We start from the raw sequence: 21,178 nt of genomic DNA, 5'->3' as shown, positions 1-21,178 counted from the left end.
CCGTAGGTTGTAGGTACTCCTCAAACTGACCAACATTTGTTCAGCAACTTTTCAAAATAACTCATGTTTTGATTTTTATTACACTTTAAAGTTTATTCTAAGACGCAATGTATTGCAAATTTTGTTATGTTTAAAGCGTGACAAGCAACGTCAAACACACTGATGTCAGCGTACATTGAAGGCAATATTTATTTTGTATGAAAAAGTGGAAGTCTATAGGATTCATAATTTTTAAAAGTTGCTGAACAAATGTTGGTCAGTTTGAGGAGTACAGCCTTTGGTTTAATTTATTGCTCCTGTTACAGGAAGCAGCCTGTATATAAATCAATAAGTTGCTCGTCTATTCAGTTTATTCAATAACAATACGCTAGTAATTATTATTTTAAAGTACAACAAAGTAAGTTAATGTTTAAAAAGTGTACGTTGTAGGTACCGTTATAAATACCTACCGCTAATTTTGTTCTATGCCACGCTTGCTACTTCTATTCTTTATTGTGCATAAAGATATAATACATTTTATTTGCTTCGACTCATTAAAGGTGCATTTTAGTTGTTTATTTGCATTTAATAGGTAATTACGACTAGGGTTCAAAGTTCATTGGGTGAATTCCTATGGTTCAAAGTCCGTTGTGGTAAATTCCAGTGTACATCGCTGCGCGCTGTTACCGGGAGCCTGTTGCTACGCGGTTTCCGGGCTATTCGCGAGTACGAGCGCTGTGGAGACGGGTTCGCCGGACGCGGCCGGTGCTGCTGGCGGGCTCGGCGGCAGCTGTGCTGGACTAAACGGCTGGATCGTGTTACCGGTTTGATTGCACCATTTTATTTACCTAGCTCATTGTTTATTGTTTAAAATGGGTGAGGAATTAATTAGAAAATTAAATAGAAGGCGCGGTGGGCTTAAAAGTCAGTTGACCGTTTTTAAAGACTTTGTAAAAACAGTACAAGGGTCTGAGCACACGTCATTATTAATAAAGGAGCTGAGTTTGCGTTAGATGGATTTCGTAAATTAATGGTTGATTATGACGCCGTCCAAGTTCAACTTGAAGATATTTCCCCTAATTTAGACGAACAAATAGCGGAACGAACTCAAACCGAAAGTCTTTTCTATTCGCAAATTGCGTTAGCGCAAGATATAATTGATTCGTTTTCGGCAAAAAACAGTGTGGACAGTGGCTCAACTAAGTCGAGCTCTTGTCATGAAAAACATTCGTCAGTTCGTCTACCAGTAATAAATTTGCCGACGTTAGATGGAAATTACACGCGTTGGTTAGAGTTTAAAGATTTATATGTCATTGATAAATAACAACGAGTCTATTGCGCCGATAAATAAATTCCACTATTTAAGGAATTCGTTACAAGGAAGTGCTAGTTTAGCAATAAGGTCAATTGATCTTTCTACCAGCGGATACGAGCTTGCGTGGAAAACATTGTGTGAAAGATACGATAATAAAAATATATTAATAAATAATCATTTGAGTGCGATCGTAAAAAGGAGTCTTTTAAGGCATTAAGGTATTTAATTGATACTGTTTCGAAAAATTTAAGTTCATTGGATACGTTAGAAGGTATTTCAACTCAGGGTTGGGACCCGTTGGTGATTTTTTTGGTCTCGGCGAAGTTAGATCCCAAAACAAATGGAAAGTGGGAAGAGTATAAAGGCAATTTTTCGTGCCTACCCTCAGGTGCTTTAAATAAAAATTCTTCTGAAGTACCCACTATAGAACATTTTAAAGAGTTTTTACGTAATCGTGCTAATGTATTAGAAACGATGTTTTGCAGTCGGTCAAATCAGTCGAATGAAAGTAAACCTGTTTTTAAGGAAAATAAAAATACCAAGTCTTTTGTTTCTTCTGGCGAGGGACCACGGATTAAACCGTGTTTGGTATGCGACCAGAACCATCATGTTTACCCACAGACTTGTCATTTTCGCGCTCGCGCTTTATAGCCTGACCAGTAATATATGATAAATTGATAATTGTCAAGAGGGCGCTGTTATTCTCATGTATAGGGTGACAATTCAGTGTAGTATGAAAAAATTAGTTCCAGTGAAATTCCGCAACATGGCGCACCCTCAATAGATCCTGGTTCACCTATACCAGTGCACCAAGTTTAAGACTATGAGAGGACTGGAGGACAGGCTTGTTGAGGTTTCAAAACATAAACTTTGTAAAAATTGTCTACGCGCGGGACATGATGGTTCTCAATGCACTTTGAAAGGTTCCTGTCGCATAGACATGGGTAACTCCGGAATGATAGATAAAAAATATATATATCTTTCTCGTTTCATGAATCACTCTTCTTGTCTTTACGAATCCGAATGTATCAGTATATCCGTACCTCTCACTCCATCGGCAACTATTTATGAAAGAAAGCGATAAGCGAAGTCTCGGTCGCGCTTTAACCGAAGTAACACGAACGAGCGACAGCGGCAAATTGTAAAGATGACTTAATTCGGTTAATGAGTTCTATTGCATAAAGGTTTAAAGCTTAAAGTTGTTTGGACCTAGCATGATTATATTAGCGTTGTTATTATACTGGCTGCGTTTTGTCACAGAATAATATTATATCATGATACAAAATGAAAGAAACAATGTCGCCACGTTATAATAACTACTCTAAAAAATATAGAAATAGAGCAAAGAGTAAAGTCCTAGGTATATTAATATAGAGTACAAGGAGTACCACTACGTAGAGTACGTAGGTATTGTAGGTAAGTAACTCTTTGAAACACTCACGCGCGAAAATATAAAACAACATGAGCAAAACCGTGCCTAAACTATAACTCTAAAACCCGTACCTACAACCTAGTACTTAAGTACCTTCTTGGTAACCAACTCACGATCAAATTTACTCACTAAGTTTTAGTGAGTATTATATTGTATTATTTGAAGGAGGGTCTCATGATCTTGCTTAAACAGTTTTGCAAAAGCAAGAGGCAGCTATATGTGCAACAAATCTCATGCGATTTTAGATTGTGTTGTTGAAACTCACCCACTTTGTCCGTAGAAAAAGACGAGAAATTCAAATTTTGTATGGGATGTCGACTCTTCGCGGCAATTTTTTTTTCGACTTCGATTCGACTTGGACCTGAACATAGACCTGGACCCGGACCCGGGCCGGACCCAGACCAGGACTCAGACCCGGACTCGGACTCATACCTCGACCCGGACCTGAACCAGGACCTGACCTCGGACCAGGACCTGACCCCAGACCTGGACCTGAACCTGGGCCTGGACCTGGACCTTGACCTGGACTTTTATTGCAAGATGAAAAGATTTCCTCGTTTCACCTTCTCGTCGCTCGTTATTACAAAATTTTGCAGCCACTAATAAAGCTGGTCAAGCAGATCTTGTCAGTAAAAATAGGCGCGAAATTCAAATTTTCTATGGGACGATATCCCTTCGCGCCTACATTTTTCTTATTTGCCACCTTTTTCTACTGACAAGATCTGCTTGACCAGCTATATCGGCGAATGTTCGTGATGGAGTCTTCCCTGGAGACTTTCATTTCCCTTGCATAGCGAGATACGCCATCAATAATGTTCTCCGAATCCCGATAGAATATAAATGTGTGAGCGCACCCTAACGTTCGACTTGGTTTGTTGCTGTTTTGTGATATCTGAACGCACCACAATGACACACAAGTGTCAAAATGGTAGAACTAAAAATAACCTAACCTAATAGTATAGTAATTGTCAAGATTTATGATAACACAAAAAATAAAATAATAGAAAATCAATGCCCAATAAATATTAAGTGATAAAGATTGATGTATAGTGTATCTTCTTTTCATTCTAGTCGTGTCTTCTTAAATTTCTCGTTAGTGCGTTCTAGAAAACTTCAAAATGTTATCGATCAAGAGATTACCGACACTGTCCACAGCTAAGATTCAATCTAAGTTTCATTTAGACTTTCGAAAAGTAATACTCGAGAAGCAAAGTACGAAGAACTTCCACGACAACTTAATTCATTTGTGTAAATCTGTAACAGCTTTGCGGCAGATAAATAGTAAATCTATACATCCAGTAAGTAATGTTTACATAATATTTCATAACATATTATTTATAATTTTTACTAGCAAAGTGTTCTAATTTTTCTACTGATTGTAGCAGCAAAAGCAACTACATGCAGAAATTAAAGCAGCATGCCATTTACTGGAAAGATCACATTTACCTGGATTGAGTACATTGTCTCACAGTGCAATATGTGGTACTCGAAGGTTCCATACATCATCTAACAATTCCAACAAGGATGATGATAAGGTAGTAGATATATTCCTATTATTCATAGATTCTATTAAACTATTACTGAAACAAGTCACATGGTAACCATATTGTCTTGAAATTAAGACTTTATTACCGTAATATAAATTCTTAATTTGGACATAGAGAAAAAATACATAGAGTGCTCACTCCATACATCAGTTTCAGTACCAAAAAGACTATTAGCATCTAGCATCGAGTAGCAGACCTATCAGTACTGCTACTTGACAATAGATGTAGCACCGACCGGAAAGTCTTATCTCAAAAGCATAAGACTTTCCAGTTGGTGCTACATCTATTGTCAAGTAGCAGTACTGATAGTTCCGCTACTCGATGCTAGATGTAGACACTGAAATTAATAGTCTGAACTGATGTATGGAGTGAGCACTCTTGTCTTATTATATTTCTCTATGATTTGGATCAAATTTGGTTGTCAGTGTTATTAATTTCAGCAGGATAAAGACAAAAAGAAACCTGATGAAGAAAATAATGTACCATCTCTACTGGTGAAAGCAGCATTTTGGATGCTTACTACAAGTATCCTTGTGATACTCAGTTCTCTGTTGGTTCCTGGAGACAACACCCAGAATGAGGTATTATTTTCACTGTAATATCAATAATTAACATATATTTTAACTATGAATTGAAATTAATAGAAGATATATGGCGTTATTCATAAACGGCTGCTAACTTAATCAGTTGATGATCATCGTCTATCCCTATCTGTTGTTATGCCATAGAGAGGGACAAACGATGATCATAAGCTGATTAACTTAGCAGACGTTTATGAATAACTCCATAAGTATATACCCCGTTAGATCATAGTTTTCCGTAAGTGTGAGATTTTGGAGTAAAGAAGGTAACTGTTGTTAACTTTATTCACAATATCTATTAAAATCTACTTTAGTGTATTATTTTCCAGTTTAATTAACAAATTGTCATTAAAGTGTTTTTATTATTGATTTATTTACTAATGAGATTGTAATTTTCCAGATGGTGCGCTATGTTTCTTGGAATGAGTTTGTTTATTCAATGCTTTCAAAAGGTGAAGTAGAAGAGCTCATAGTTAGGCCGGATATTGAAGTGGTCACTATCATCCTACATGAAGGTGCAGTAATCAAGGGGAAAAAGGTATTATTTGCATACTATTTACAGTGTTACTTATGATTTTTATGGTATCTTAGGTAAAAGGCTGAGAATACTAAAATAAAATGTCTGTTAGTGATTTACAACACCAAAGTGCTCCATGGAAAATGTGTTATACAGAAGAACTTATTTAACATAGAAGTGATGTTTATGTGACAGTATGATACTGAAATCCAAGATTGCAGATATAATGTGGTGGAGCAATAGGTAATTAATACATTTCTATTTCTGTAATTCGATTTTTCTTGGTTATAGGCAACTCACCGAGTATATCACATGAATGTTGGAGATATTCACAGATTCGAGGAGAAACTACGAGAAATTGAAAACAGCCTGGGTGTTAAAGAAGGTAACATTAAACTAGTGTAACAAGTTACAGCCCTAATTGGCATTAAGCGTCAGCGATGACATTAATGTCTGTGCTGGCATTTAATAGGAAAGAGAAGAGTCATGGAATGTATGGGATCCAATACATTCCACGATTCTTCTCTTTCCGTACAGACTATAAATCCAAATGTTTTAATCATGGTTTCAGGTGTTCGAGTGATCTATGACAGGAATGGAAGTGTAGCAGGCAAAATTATTGCTAGCATACTCATTGCTGCAGTTATTTTGTCATTTTTGTATTCCACAAGGTCTATGAAAATGAACATGAACCTTGGTGGCTTTGTGAGTGTTTTTGTATTAATTTTGTGATACATTTACAGATGAAAGTAGTAAATGATTAATACAATATATTTATTATGTATTTTAGAATCAGCTCGGTCGCGCGAAATTCACATTAGTGAACTCCTTGACTGGACAAGGCAAAGGGGTGAAGTTTGAAGATGTAGCTGGCCTTAAAGAAGCAAAAGTTGAAGTTATGGAGTTTGTGGACTACCTTAAAAGACCAGAGCACTATAAAAGTTTGGGTGCCAAGGTACTTATTATGATAATTAAGTTCGATTTATGAAACAAGAGCAAATCATATCCAGTGCTATTTTTGTATAGATTATTTGAACAATAATTATATTTTTTAATGTTTATATAAGAAAACATATCGTATTAAAAGTAAATGTTTACGTAAACTGCACTCATATGTCCAATATAATAAGTATGGTACTGAAAAAATTACATAAATTATACTAATTTAATTCCAGGTACCAAAAGGAGCTCTATTACTCGGCCCCCCCGGTTGTGGCAAGACGTTACTGGCGAAAGCAGTGGCCACAGAAGCTAATGTACCTTTCCTGTCTATGAATGGTTCAGAATTCATAGAGATGATAGGGGGACTGGGAGCTGCAAGAGTCAGGTATCATTATTAAAACCCATATTTATAATCTCGATATGGTACATGTGTAAGTACTTGCATGAATTGAGTATCATGTTACATTCGTAATTTCATACTTCATCTTCTATATCCGTCAGTCAGTCAGTTCAGTTTTTTCTTAGTGATATTCCAAGTTTGCCATGTATCCCAGTTTACAAAACAGCATTAACCGCTCGGTCTTGAGTAAGATGCAGAGTTGATTTATACCTACCATCTCAATCTCGTGACCAACTAAGCGCCACTTGCACCATCCCACTAACCCGGGGTTAACTGGTTAAACCGTTAACCCAGTGTCAAATTGTACTGGTAACCATGGTAACTCCAGGTTTAACCGGTTAACCCCGGGTTAGTGAATGGTGCAAGTGGCCCTTATAATATCACGATACCGGGTATAAAACTTCCAGAGACCTGTTCAAAGAGGCCGCGTCTCGTGCGCCTTGCATAGTGTACATAGACGAGATGGACGCGGTGGGGCGCGCGCGCTCGTCGGGCGCGTCGTTCGGGCCCGGCGGCGGCGAGGGCGAGCAGACGCTCAACCAGCTGCTGGTCGAGATGGACGGCATGAAGAGCCGCGAGGGCGTCGTCGTGCTCGCCTCCACCAACAGAGCTGATGTGCTCGATAAGGTACCATAGAAGGTAGCATCCTATAGAAGTGGTCTACGCGTGCCTCCGTGAGGGACAAAACATATAGATTCGACCAATCATAGCGTCGTATTGCGACGCTATGATTGGTCGAAAATATTTGTTGTGGTGGGCAACAAATGAATTCGACCAATCACGGTGGTCAATTTACGGTGGGGAATAAAACAAGATGTGAGACTGTGACAAGGACAAACAATAATAGCGCTTTCTCTGCTACTCCTACTGAAAGATACATAAGACTATCCCGTTCTGTCAGTTATCCCCACCACTCATGCCCAATCCAGTTATACTAGATTCATGTAAGGTACATACTGATCACAATCACAGACTCTGATCACAATAGACAATCGTTTTGTAGTCGCAGAAAACGGACGCAGCGCCTGATGTTGCCAAAAATGGCAAAGTTTCCTGCAGTATTTCTGTCAATTTTTTTCTTCTTTTGAGTGCCTGAGAAGCCTGTGTGCTCAGCAGTGGGACTGATCGGATTGCAAAGTACCCATATTCAAATAGTGCAATCCTTTTAATTGAGTAGCACAGCAAAGAAAGAAATCAAACACATGTTAAACTTTCAGGCTTTACTCCGGCCTGGCCGCTTCGACCGCCACATCCTGATTGACTTGCCGACATTGATAGAACGTGAAGAAATATTCGAGAGGCATCTCAAGAACATCGTCTTGGAGGACTTACCGAGTCATTACGCCAAACGGTACAGCTGTGTATATTATATGTATAGTTCATAGCACTCCGACATATTAAGTCTATACATGTTTTTATCTCTTAGGTTTTTATCAACAGTGGGACATCAAGACAACGCTTACCGCACTTAATTCTATTATCCCTGTATATTATCCATTTTGATACATATAGGTACTTACAACCAAACCAATTAAATAGGTTATGATAGTCATTTGAAGAGTTATATGTAAGCAGTTTTCTTGAATAACTTGTAGGTCGTTTATAAAAGTTACACCTATTTAGGTACGCATTTTTTTCTAAAACGATCAGAATGAAATTGATATTTATATTTTTTAATAATTGGTCTTGTGGTACATACAGATAGGTACCTACTGATAGATAGTTTTTAGATTTGTTTATAAATATATTTAAAAAAAAAACACATTTTAAAAGTGCATAAACAATGTTTTGTACGAAGCACTAAAATTAATATATAGTATCACTACAAAACAAAAATGAAGACATTTGGTTTGTGCAGATTGGCATACCTGACGCCAGGTTTCAGCGGCGCGGACATCGCCAACGTGTGCAACGAGGCCGCGCTGCACGCCGCGCGCCACAAGCAGAACATAGTGCGCGCCGCCAACTTGGAATACGCGGTCGAACGAGTTGTTGGTGCGTTCACTTTATACCTAGCCGGAGGCTATAATATACATATAAGTCAATGAGTATAGTATGAATTATCTCAGATGATTTTTTCGGGCTCGGGCCCTAGTCTATTAAACAAAAGGTATTGTTTCCTTTATGCAGTGCTTACACCTGTTTATTGCTAATAGACCCTACATAAGTAACGGGAACAAACCCGTTTAAAAAGTAAATTTACCATTCTATTTATATGGTTCAAATTCATGAAACAACCCATTTGGAGATAACACGTTTTGTTATCTCCAAAGAATAGACCACCCTGATTGTTCTCAGAATGAGCTGTCACATAAATTTGAACCTTAATACTATCACGATAGTTACGACATGGTTACTTTGGCACGTGCTGAAGACCGCTCTTAAAAGGAACAAAGGCTTTTGTTTAACTGATTAGTGCTCGAGCCCGAAAAAATCATCTGAGATAATTCATACTATACGAGTGTACCAGTTTAATTTATTTATAACTACTTTCCTACTTTGGTAATTCGACCTGTATATTGTTTAACAAACAATCCTGAGGGCTTACCGCGAAAAACGAAATTTCCTTATCTGCCTCTACCTTATTGTTTTTTTTTAATTTAATTACCTAATTCTTTTTTAAGGTGGTACCGAGAAAAGGAATTCTTCGATGTCTCCAGGCGAAAAGAAAATAGTGGCATACCACGAGTCAGGGCATGCGCTGGTGGGGTGGCTGCTCGAGCACACAGACGCCCTTCTCAAAGTGACTATCGTGCCTCGCACCAACATGGCCCTGGGCTTTGCGCAGTACACCACATCCGATCAGAAGCTGTATTCCAAGGAGGAGGTACTTAGAGTTTTACCGCATACGAAGCCATATATGGCGGATATGATATTCAACTCTATCGACAACGGTTAAAGTTCAAAATTGAACAAATATTTTTTATTACATGCGGTGTGGGGAAGAGCTTTAACGTTCTAGCTAGAAATGATACCTAACTGGGCATGTTCCGTTTAACTGTGGTTGTAAAATCATTCACTTTAACCGCATTTGAAGTTTAATTAAATAAACCATCTTCGGAATATGCCCAACTTATTTACCGTATTGTAAAACACTACAAATTACTTAATTGCCTTGGCTTATCTCAAATGTTAGGACCTGATACTATCTAAGTTCGAAACAATTTTTAATACAATTGCTTAAACAGTGGTACTTCCCGTGCCTGGTTAGCTTTCGCAAAGTTCGTTTGTGCAAACTAGTTTTTACTTTTTCAATGTATTTCTGACCGCAATATTATTGTGAATGGGTTATTCCCACTAGTTACCACCAAGTTGTTAACTACTGGTTTTTTTCCCGTGGTAACTACTGGGAAAAATAATTCCAAGTAGTTACCACCAACTCGGATTGGTGGTAACTAGTGGGAATAACCCTTGTGAATCTGGCTGCAATAAATGGATTACCATTACAGCATCATACAGCAATAAAATCACGCGTGTGTTTATCAAATTACTAACTTTTATGTACCTATATAATGCCTGTGCGAGAGAAATGTAGATATAGCGGCCGCAAAGCAACTTTATCCCATATATTTTATTATTTTTCATAAAATAAAATCTCGCAAAGCGAAATGTGAAAAGCTACCTGGTGTAGTGAAACTTCTTTCCTGTTTGTCTTGTTTAGATGCCCAAATGACAAAGATACATAGATACTAATCTGGAGATGTGCGTCTAAGAAGTATCGTGCCCTGAGCTATAATATATTATAATTATGTTTTTGTTTTAAATAAATAAATAAATAAATATTATAGGACATTTTTACACAAATTGACTAAGCCCCACAGTAAGCTCAAGAAGGCTTGTGTTGTGGGTATTTAGACAACGATAGATATAATATACAAATACTTAAATACAAAGAAAACAACCATGACTCAGGAACAAATAGCTGTGCTCATCACACAAATAAATGTCCTTACTGAGATTCGAACCCAGGACCGCGGCTTCACAGGCAGGGTCACTACCCACTAGGCCAGACCGTGTGTTTTAAATTATGGTAGCCTACAGTTAAAGTTATTTCATATTTGTTAAATGATTAATTACATAAAAGCGTTTTCATTGCTATTGCGGGTATTTATAGAGGGCTGTGTATTAATTTTCCTGTATAGCCTGTTTTGTAAATATAACCTAGGTTTATCACAATAATATTTGTTATTTTTATAGCTGTTTGATCGCATGTGCATGGCGCTCGGAGGCCGAGCCGCGGAAGCCATCACCTTCAACTCTATCACCAGCGGAGCACAAAATGATCTCGAGAAAGTCACCAAGATAGCTTATGCTCAGGTATTGCTAAAGCTCGTTAATACAAGTCCGTTAAACCATATGACATGTAATAATGTCTAATTTTACGCTTACTAATTCTTACATAGGTACATACATACATATAATCACGCCTATTTCCGGAGGGGTAGGCAGAGACCACGGAATTCTAGATTTCTTCGAGTGAGGATATTTGCTACGATCCTGACATACCTCTTTCGCTTCCGTTACTTTCATAACATTCCTCATACACGCTCGCCGGTTTAGGGTGCTCTTGACCTGGCCTTTCTTCAGGATTTCCCCGATCTGATCAGAAAAAGTCCGCCGAGGTCTGCCCCGTCCGACTCCCTCTTCTACTTCTCCCTTATACACTTCTTAAAGTAAAATGGTCCTAATATACCAATTGCAGTCTATACTAACCTATATTAATGTATACTCCAGGTTCGCGTGTATGGGATGTCTTCAACGGTCGGACTGGTGTCCTTCCCCGACGCAAAAGAGAGAGGCAAGAGCCCTTATAGCAAAACGCTGAAGAATCTTATTGATCTGGAAGCGAGGAAACTGGTAGCCCAAGCGTATTACAGGACTGAAGAGATTCTCAGAAATAACCAGGATAAATTGAAAGCCGTAAGTAGTCGGAATAGTTGTTTGAATCAGTCGGCACACTTATGTCGGAATAAGCTTTGTTTTTGTCAAATACTCATCCGAAGATATACTATCACTAGGTAACGGTTTCTATTCAATAAGTGCCAGTTGCACCATCCGCACTTAACCGACTAATCAACGTCACCCGGCGCGCCGCGGCGGTTTACTATGAAACTGTCCATACAATTAAATTTAGCGAACTCTTTAATGATGACAAACAGTTTGGTGCAACCGACCCACAGACAAGACATCCTCTAGACTGAGCATAGTAACGCTACCCCCTCTGCCACTTATACGGTAGTTTTACTCCATCTTCGAGTCAATCCCGTGCCGTGATTGGTCCGTGTCTTTGAACGGACCAATCACGGCACGGGATTCGCTCACTTCGTCCCCCCGCACCTCCGTATTTTTGGCAGCATGGGTTTCATGAAATAATTGCTCTAAACTCAGTCTAGAGGATTCCTAGTCTATGAACCGACCCTAAGGGCCAGTTGCACCAACCACAATTGACAGACTGACCATCGTCAGCCGGCGCGCCCCGGCGCTTTACTATGAATCTTTCCATACAATTAAATTTAGCGAACTCTTTAACGATGACAAACAGTTTGGTGCAACCGAGCCTAAGTGTGGCGACTCTGACGGACTCTGGCGTAGCGTGTTTCTTAAACTACCATCATCTGTTTACAGTTGGCCGAATCGCTACTTGTCAAGGAGACGCTGAACTTCCAAGAGGTCCAAGCAATACTGGGACCTCCACCTTTTAAGGGGAAAAAGTTCATCGAGCCGGTCGAGTTCGAAACTAACCTGAGAAGTTTAGAAGCTGCGGCAACGGCCGAGGAGAGCTCAAACATCGGAGCGCCCTCTGCGAAGCCGGAACCGGGTCCACAGCCACATAATACGTAGAATTCGTTTTTAAAGTGCTAGTCTGATGCGCAATAATAATAAATGTATTATCTTTAACATATGCTTTCATTCTTTTGAACTATGATGATAAAATTATACATTATTATGAATTACTCTGCGCTCTTGCGAAAGTATGGTAGCTTTAGGTATTTTGACCTTATGGCCAAGCTCGGAAAGGATACGCTATTCGTATTGCGTACTTATAGCGCATAGCGTATGCGTAATTTTATGTCATTGTCCAACGATTACGATGCAATTGAATGTTTTTGGTTAGATACCGTACATCCTCAGTTGAAGGTAAGTAATAAGTTACTACCTTCGAGTGAGGATGTATGGTATCTAACGTACGATTTACTATTAACACAGGAGTCCCATATATAGGTGTAATTGGACTCCATGTCTGACGAAGGAATGCACGCAACTTGGCCAACTGTTCCCACATGACGATGTTTTATCCTCATACGTAACGGCTGGCCTAGTTGTGAAACGATAAATGTCCATTTCATTTAAGGAAACTTGTTTATTCACAGTAAAGAGGGTAAGACACACAGGGCAAACACCGATCCTTGACATTGTTTTAGATAGCTTAAGTATATCAAGAGTTTACAATACAGTACTGAAAGATACAGAAGACTACTCATTAAATTGTGTACAATTGAATAATTATTAACTACAAAACCTTATGTTAACACAGGGTTACCTGAATATTAATATCAAATAAATCGCAGTCTTCAAAATGTATAATTAAACATTAATAAGTCGTAATTGGACACCTATTCCCATATTTTACACTGGAATAACATACATTAATTAAAATATAAATTCGAAGGTTTAGTTCAGTACAGCTACCTTCCTCGTGTTTTATAGCCGTAAGCTCGTGTATAAAACACGAAATTAAGTCGCATTCTTGGCTAAAACTAAGTTTTTTATTTTTATTTGAAAGAACAGAGTTTAACCTACAATGAATATATCGGAACTTCATAATATAATTGCATAAAGTAGCTGATTTAGAACCTCATGGTTACTTCTGCAGAGTAATTGTGAATCCTACAAAAACGCAACCCCACTGAAAATAATAAGTTAATCGTAAAATAAAATAAAAACAAGGACGTAAAGAAATATTTATTTACAAAAATAATTAAGTACCACATCATAATTGTTGCAATTTTAAAGACTACATTGAATGTTAGTCACATAATTAATTATCACCAGGGGGAGGAGTAAACCTATAAAACATAATATAGGCGGGTGCCTACAAAAATAATAGGATAGATATGCAACTAGATGATCTGTTTAAATTTCATTTCTACAGGATTAAAGTCAATAGATTTTTCAATTGAAGAGTTTAATTTTGTTTCCGACACTTAGCTAGTATGCTTGTAACATTGGTAAAATCAAGCTGTATTTTTAGGTGTATATTTTTTTTATTGTTATTGCCATTTGGCTGTAGGATTTATATACATATATATAGGCTATTTTTCCTATAGAAGGTTAACAAAACATAACAAAAAACAAATAGAAAAATATGAAACAATTTAGACTAAAATGCCTCTCTTGGCTTACTCCTCTTAACGTTATATTCATTCATACGGACAAAGCGACCACAAATATCGGTAAGTACGAATTAGTAGGTATTTAAGAAAAAGATATACTCGTAGAGACCGGCTTAAACATTTACACACAACATTATGCTATATTCTTAGAAGAGCCAAAATGTCTACCGTATCTAAAAGCTATAGTAGATATCAGAGGGCGATTAAATTTAAATTATTGTGATAATATGTTTACATCTCGGTAAAGGCTTTTTTGGTGTTCCGAAGTATTTGTGATCGCTGTGCTATCGATAACAACTGAATCTGTAAAATATTATATAATAACAAAATTGAATATTTTTCCAGTTAACAATTGATTTATTTGATACCTCCTATTTTTGGTAGCAACGCAGAAATATTCCGTGATTTCCGTGCCATACCAAAAGACATCCGGATAAGCGTAACGTTACCAAGGTCATCCTTGTAACGTTATGCTTATCCGGTAGTGGCTAATATTATTATTAGCGTTATTAATTGGCGTGGGCGGATGAGGTAATTTGAAGAAACACAATCAATCGACATGTCGCCCGATTTTCTTTACGGTAGCTATAGTTCGTTTTTTTTTGCATTAGAAAGAAGGTAATCGACCTTGACATGTCTTTTAATTGAAAAACGCTTTTTAAAAATCAGTAACTATTACTTATGAAAGCAGAAGAATATAAATGATCGTATTAGATTCATAATTGTTACATATTTGCCATTATTTATTTATATAACGTGTTTTTCAATAAAAAGATACGTCAAGATTGTTTACCTTATATCTAATGCTAAAAAAAACTAACTATATGTCTAGGTATCTGTGAAAACCAGATGTCTGTCAGTTGGGCGATAACAGCACAACGACTTGACGTGGTGCGCTAAACAAATACTTAAAACAAAAGAAAATACCATCATTAATTTCATTAATAAATAAAATTAGTCACGTTTATTAGTTACTTATCACCTTATCATTGTATTTTCCCTTAACACTTAGTGTACTTTGAAAGTAGTCGAATTTCTTTTGACTAGGAATTATGTAGGAATTATTTTTATATAATGATTTTACGTTTTTATGTTGTTTTGCTACATGAAACGCTGGTTTCTTTACATTTATAGGGTTATTCGTCTATTACTGGCCACATTCCTATAACTGGACACCTTATAGTAAAATGGCTAAAATATATGAATTCTATTATTAATTCACACAACTCAAGTAAATCAAATAACATTAGTTCTAAAAATTCACTTGTATTGTGTGAATATTAAACAGATCTTTATTTGTTTGTAGGTATAAGGGGTCCAGTTATTGGAATGTGGCCAGTAATCGACGATTTACCCTATACTAGACAGCGTTCAAATCTTGCTGATGAAAATCTGACTTGAGTGCTATAGTTGAGTGTAAAAAATCGTAATATTTTGCTATCGGCACGGCATACCGAACATTAAGTATTTTGTCATGGCACGTCTCATTAAGGATAACGTAAGATAATAAAATTGTTATGTGAAACTAGATTTGATTGAACAATTTTAACCCATTCTGGAGATTGAGACAATTAAAACACAACGTGCTTAACACCGATGCTTAATAACGATGCACCGAGTCCATAAATACAGGTACATACATAATATAATCATTAAAATTAACTACGCAACTGCTGTTAAATAAAACTGCGCTCCCGAACTCGAACAAAAAATATAGTGGTTATCGTTCAAGTTCGAAAACTAGATGTTACTCGTATACAAGGTGTTACACCAGCCACTGTAAGTGGGATGGGTACACGTTGTATAGGTCATACTGAGCAACTTTTTACTACGGGCCCAACCCCGAAATCGCGAAAAAAAATTCTCTCCCATACATTTTGGCCGGCTGATGTTGATATCTTGTATGGGAGTGTCAAATTATCGTAATTTCGGGGTTGGTCCCATAGTAAAAGTTGCTTTGTATGACCGAGTACCCACCCCACTTTCAGTGGCTGATGTAACACGTTGTATAAATGCGTGTCATTTAGTATGACTTGCCATGACAACATAATTATCTTCGCCGTGTGTGATGCCCTTTATATCGTGCTCTTTACTCGGTTAAAAAATTAGCTGTATCGAACACCGTTTTGTTTGTTTTTCAAATCCATTTTGTCTCGTACATTTGGGAGCCCTTCTACAAAAGCTTGTAACTTGTAAAACAAGTGGAAATCGTTTTAATTTATTTATTTATTCTAATATAAGATGTCATAAAACCAAGCCATACCTATTATAAGAAGTTACAAGAGTTCGTGACGCAAGTTCGCAATAGTAAAAACTGTTTTGCAAGACCGAAGTGCTCCCTTAAGTGAAAACTACAAATTGGTATAGCACCTGTCAGGTACGCGTGAAACAACTAAGTGACTCCATCAGGGACAATAAGTGCACGTTCAGATATTTCCGAGCACTCTTGAAGTAAGTAGGTAAAAATATTGTATAGTCTACGAAATCGTTAATAAACTATTCAAAATACAAAGGGCCAACATTCTCAACATGAAGGAGCTGTAAGAACAGGTACAATAGATGTAGGTATACAAGATTAATACACATATAAATATACTTAGAAACATTATAAATAGGTCACGAAGTGATACAAGGTGACTATATTACCTAAGACGACGACTACTGTTCATATTGCTACAAGAATTCATTTGTTTATACATAATGCGCCGCTGGTGTCATACATAATAAGATGTTAGAACACAGTTGGTAAGCTGTTGTCTCCCACTTTACTCCTGGCTAAAAACTAGTTCGTGCACATAATAATGCAGAGCGGAGCTATTACGAAATATGTAGCAAATGCATAAATACTGTGGAACCTCGATAGCACGAATCTCAAGGGAAACGCCAAATACTTCGTGTCAACGGGGTTTCCATTTAGGGAGGTTTTTGTTCGTATTAAAGAGGTTTCGAGTTACAGAGGTAAAACGCATGAAAAATTCGTGTTAGAAAGGTAATAATGCAAACGCATAAAGTAAATTCTTATTGTCTTTTGGTGTTAAAACAACACGCCTATTTTTTCGAGTTGTAGAGGTCATATTTTATTTTTCGAGTTATAGAGGTAAAAATTGTACTGGAGCCGTGAAGGGAATCGTTAGTTATTTCGTCTTAATGAGGTTAAATAACTGAAATATTTTGAGTTATGGAGGTTTTGGACTTTGAAGGGAAGTTTCGTGTTAACGAGGATTTCGCCTTATCGAGGTTCCACTGTAAGTACATACACCGGTAAAGCCTTACCAATGTATGTATTTATTTCTACATTGTGCTTACAGTTGTTGTGCTATTAGACATAATTGAAAATAAAAAACGTATTCTGTATTTTACCTTGTACCACATTTTATCAGTCGACGTTCACTGAACGACTGAGCATTTGAACCACTCATTAAGAGGAAACTGGACACTACCGCTTCATAATACAAATGTAGTCCCCATTTGCTTCTCTGGATATTGACATTAAGGCAAATATTTATACTTACACGTTTTGATGTACCTATATTAATCATAGCAAGCCTCTTTGTTTGACCTTTTTGATCGTACAATAAAATAAGAGTAATCGTTTTCACATCGCTATTAAAATGCGTAATAATTTTCGGTTAATAGCAATGTCCAGAGAAAAAAAAATGGAGACTAAGTTTGTACGGAGAAGGTGTCCGCTTTCCTTTTAAGCGCGGATGCAATTTTTTGAGCACTGTTTTCGTATTGATCTAACTTGTGGCGTGGAAGTCTCATAACAACGCCTTATAGACTACGTACCCTCTAAATTATACTGATACACTTACTTTATAAAAAAGATATGCCAGCAAATTATAAGTTATCAAATAAGTATTTATAATTATCCCCTAAATTTAAAAAATATATTAGAAAATGAAGTTATCACTGACAATTTAGGAACACCCTTTAATTTTAAATTGTCACTTAATATTTTCAGCACATCCTATTTTTATGTTTAAGTAGTTTTAGATTAATCGGACACCAGTTTTCTCCCTTGGGACGCTGTCATTGGGTAATCGGAAAAAGCCTTTTTGTTTTTGAAGAGTAAAAACATAGTTTAAAGCAGGGATGTTGCGGATGCCGATTTTTAAAGGCTCACATCCGCGGATGCGGAAACGGATGTCAAGATAGTACCATAAAAAACATCAAATATTACATTTTAGTAATTTTTATTTCAAAAAACCGGCCAAGTGCGAGTCGGACTCGCGTTCCAAGGGTTCCGTACATTAAGTCCCACTCACGCTTGACTGCTCATTTCTAATAGGTTTTTTTGGTTAATGACTAAATTACCTAGCAGTCTAGCACTTACGCCGATGCTAAGACGTTCCTGTAGCGACATGTTCCACACCCGCATCCGCATTAAATCCGCATCGATTTTATGCGGATGCGGATGTTGAAAATAATGCGGAAGTTCCGCGGTTGCGGATGCGGATATTCGCAACATCCCTGGATTAAAGTACGTACTTACTGACTGCAACTAGACGACATACATTTAAATAAAGTAAAGGGGTATTTTATAGCCGCGTTTTTTGTGATTTCAGATAAAAAAATCTACACTTAACATTTTACTTCAAAATCTGTTACATTGGTTTGTCCTGTTATTTTGAAATATTTTTTGTTAAATAGATACACATTTTATTTTAAGTGGCAGTTATTAGGTTTGTGAATTAGGGTTATCCCTTCATTGTGTCTTTACACGTGACAAACTCGTCCGTCAGAGGCCTGCTGTATACAACAGTAAAATATCTAGCACTGCTTTGATTGAGGTTTAGACTAGTTGAAAAAAAGAAAAATATAGAATAGAAGGCTGCTGTTTAGCGATAATGTGTCAAGTTGTCAACCTACAATCATTTTGTAATAAGATATCAACTTTAAGCGTCAATTTTTTGGCTTGACATCTTACTCGTATTGCAAAATGAATGTGTGTTGCTAACCAGCATCCTATTGAAATGAAATAAACATATTTGATATAATTCACGCGGTAATTCCGTTATTATTTCTTTACCAATCATTTTGGAAAAGCATTTAACTTTCATAGTACACCGCTATATAATTTTGGAAATGTTCATCATCTAGGTATCGTAATTGTTACTAATACTGAGGTTGTCTTACAATCTTAACCAAAACAGACGATGAACTGTCAGTGGCAGAAGTAGATAAGCGGACCAGGAGTTCAAAATTATTTACACACCCTTTTTGGTTGAATAAAATACGAGCTTGTGCAAGTCGGGTCGGATACGTCGCCCGCCTGGCTACTTCTGCTGCTGACTGTACCATAGCACACTGTACGCCCAATAGGAGCAACTAAATTAGTTATCTTAATAATTAGTACTTACTTATACAACTATGACTTCAACTTCAGTATAGTATAAAGTTATTGATTATGAGACTCTTCCTTCTCTAGAACTTAATCCATTACAAATTTTATAGCGCAAAACCGAGCGCGAAATGTTTTATCCTCCTTTTTGGTATATAATCTTAACAAAATATTGTGATTTTACTTTAAAAACAACATACACTAAGAAAACAAAACACAATATACTAAAATTAGATTAATTGTGAACTTAATACTGAACAGTTGATGTTCGTAAAATAGTAAAATGTTGAGACAAAATATTATGGCAAATAAATAACATTCAATCTTACAGATACAATTTAAAAAAGAATAAAATTCATTGTGATGAAAATTAATAGAAATAATTTGTACTAAGGTGTTTAAAAAAACTAGTGACTTCTGATGTTGCCAAACGACCAATGTAACAAGTTACAGGTAATCATAACAATTTTAATACATGCCTACAAATATAACGTAAGATTATTCTATTATCTAATAACATCATACACTATTAGGAATTATCATTTACTGACGCAAAAATATAACAATACTACTAATCATGGCAACACCACAATTAATTAACAAACTTTGAAAACAGATACCTAAATAAAATTGATACCAGTCAATTAATTGAAAACATAAAAATTACATTGAATAACCGTTTTTACAGTGCATATGGTGCTACTCAACCAGGTGCTACTTCGCACGTGTATCGTAATGTACTATTGTACCGCAAAACGAATCAAATAATTCGGTAGATTTTTTTTCTAGTCGGGATGTCTTTCCAGTTCAATATTATATACAAAAAAATTACAATTGCTACAATATTAAAACGAAAACAGACCACGGCCAATAATGAGTCATTCATGAGCATAGACTAGGAATCCTCTAGACTGAGTTTAGAGCAATTATTTTATGAAACCGATGCTGCCAAAAATACGGGGGTGCGGGGGGACGAGGTGAGCGAATCCCGTGCCGTGATTGGTCCGTCCAAAACACGGACCAATCACAGCACTGGATTGACTCGAACATGGAGTAAAACTACCGTATAAGTGGCAGAGGGGGTAGCGTTACTATGCTCAGTCTAGAGGATTCCTAGTCTATGTTCATGAGAGATACGTATGTAAATGACCAACAGTAGTGGGGCTACTGTAGAACTATATTCCCTTCGGCTTGCTTAATTTGAGACAGTGAACAGCCTATTGTATAGATTTTTTAAAAAGCAAAGCCGCACAAAAATAGCAGTCCGGCTCGCCAAATGCAATCCAATCACATTACTTTGGTCGGTCAGACAATTAGAACGATAGGTAGTTAATTGCAATTTCCATGTCGAGCTAACGGAATTTGATTATTATGTATTATGTATTTATTTAATAAAAACTTAAATACGAATAACTTTGATCACAACAATCCATTTTGTATGAAAACATGAAATACCAGCTAACAGACCCCTTTGCAATAACGTTTTATTACATATTGCATTTTGACTTTATCAATTTTATCATTACACAAGGACTTTGGTGACATAATGAGCGATGGGTGAGCTTATCGACTAAGCGCATCATGGCAGTATTAGTCGAATGTCTTAGTTGTTCAGCAGTAGGTATGTAAGCACAACGATTCAGAAACGGATATTTTCTATTGCATTATCAAGTATGAGACAGTCTGAAACCAAAAAAAAGCTCCCATCAAATTTCGCCACGAAATAA

General features: G+C 36.8%; 2 protein-coding genes across 4 annotated transcripts in view; one reads left to right on the top strand and one right to left on the bottom strand.

Moving 5' to 3' along the window:
- Positions 1-1,642: 1,642 nt before the first annotated feature.
- LOC134660813 (protein SCAI) overlaps positions 1,643-21,178 on the bottom strand; it is an 89,700-nt gene continuing 70,164 nt past the window's right edge. Inside the window, exon 10 of the transcript XR_010097902.1 lies at positions 1,643-1,653. The gene's annotated coding sequence lies outside the window, so the exon portion shown is untranslated. The remainder of the gene's footprint in view (positions 1,654-21,178) is intronic.
- Positions 3,754-12,611, top strand: LOC134660803 (paraplegin). Of its 3 annotated transcripts, none has more exons than XM_063516602.1 (15): positions 3,754-4,024; positions 4,112-4,261; positions 4,714-4,854; positions 5,255-5,392; positions 5,663-5,756; positions 5,943-6,076; positions 6,162-6,326; positions 6,547-6,698; positions 7,121-7,340; positions 7,931-8,064; positions 8,572-8,708; positions 9,338-9,540; positions 10,911-11,030; positions 11,448-11,633; positions 12,339-12,611. In XM_063516602.1, exons 1-15 carry the CDS (start codon positions 3,845-3,847, stop codon positions 12,552-12,554), a joined length of 2,370 nt encoding a protein of 789 aa, XP_063372672.1. In that variant the 5' UTR covers positions 3,754-3,844; the 3' UTR covers positions 12,555-12,611. The 3 variants fall into 3 exon arrangements, with proteins under 3 accessions (XP_063372672.1, XP_063372671.1, XP_063372670.1); XM_063516601.1 differs by having other exon boundaries at positions 4,109-4,261; positions 4,717-4,854; XM_063516600.1 differs by having other exon boundaries at positions 4,109-4,261.

The sequence above is a fragment of the Cydia amplana genome, chromosome Z (genome assembly GCF_948474715.1).
Source record: "Cydia amplana chromosome Z, ilCydAmpl1.1, whole genome shotgun sequence".
Classification (NCBI taxonomy): Eukaryota; Metazoa; Arthropoda; class Insecta; order Lepidoptera; family Tortricidae; genus Cydia; species Cydia amplana.
Note: the sequence above shows the minus strand (reverse complement) of the source record. Positions and strands in the feature narration are given on the sequence as shown.

Excerpts from the sequence above, each read along its gene's own strand:
- LOC134660803 (XM_063516600.1), top strand. The coding sequence starts at position 3,845 with ATGTTATCGATCAAGAGATTACCGACACTGTCCACAGCTAAGATTCAA. Across the intron at positions 4,025-4,108 it reads ATAGTAAATCTATACATCCA|CAGCAAAAGCAACTACATGC; the intron begins GTAAGTAATGTT and ends TACTGATTGTAG. Across the intron at positions 5,393-5,662 it reads CAGTAATCAAGGGGAAAAAG|GCAACTCACCGAGTATATCA; the intron begins GTATTATTTGCA and ends TCTTGGTTATAG.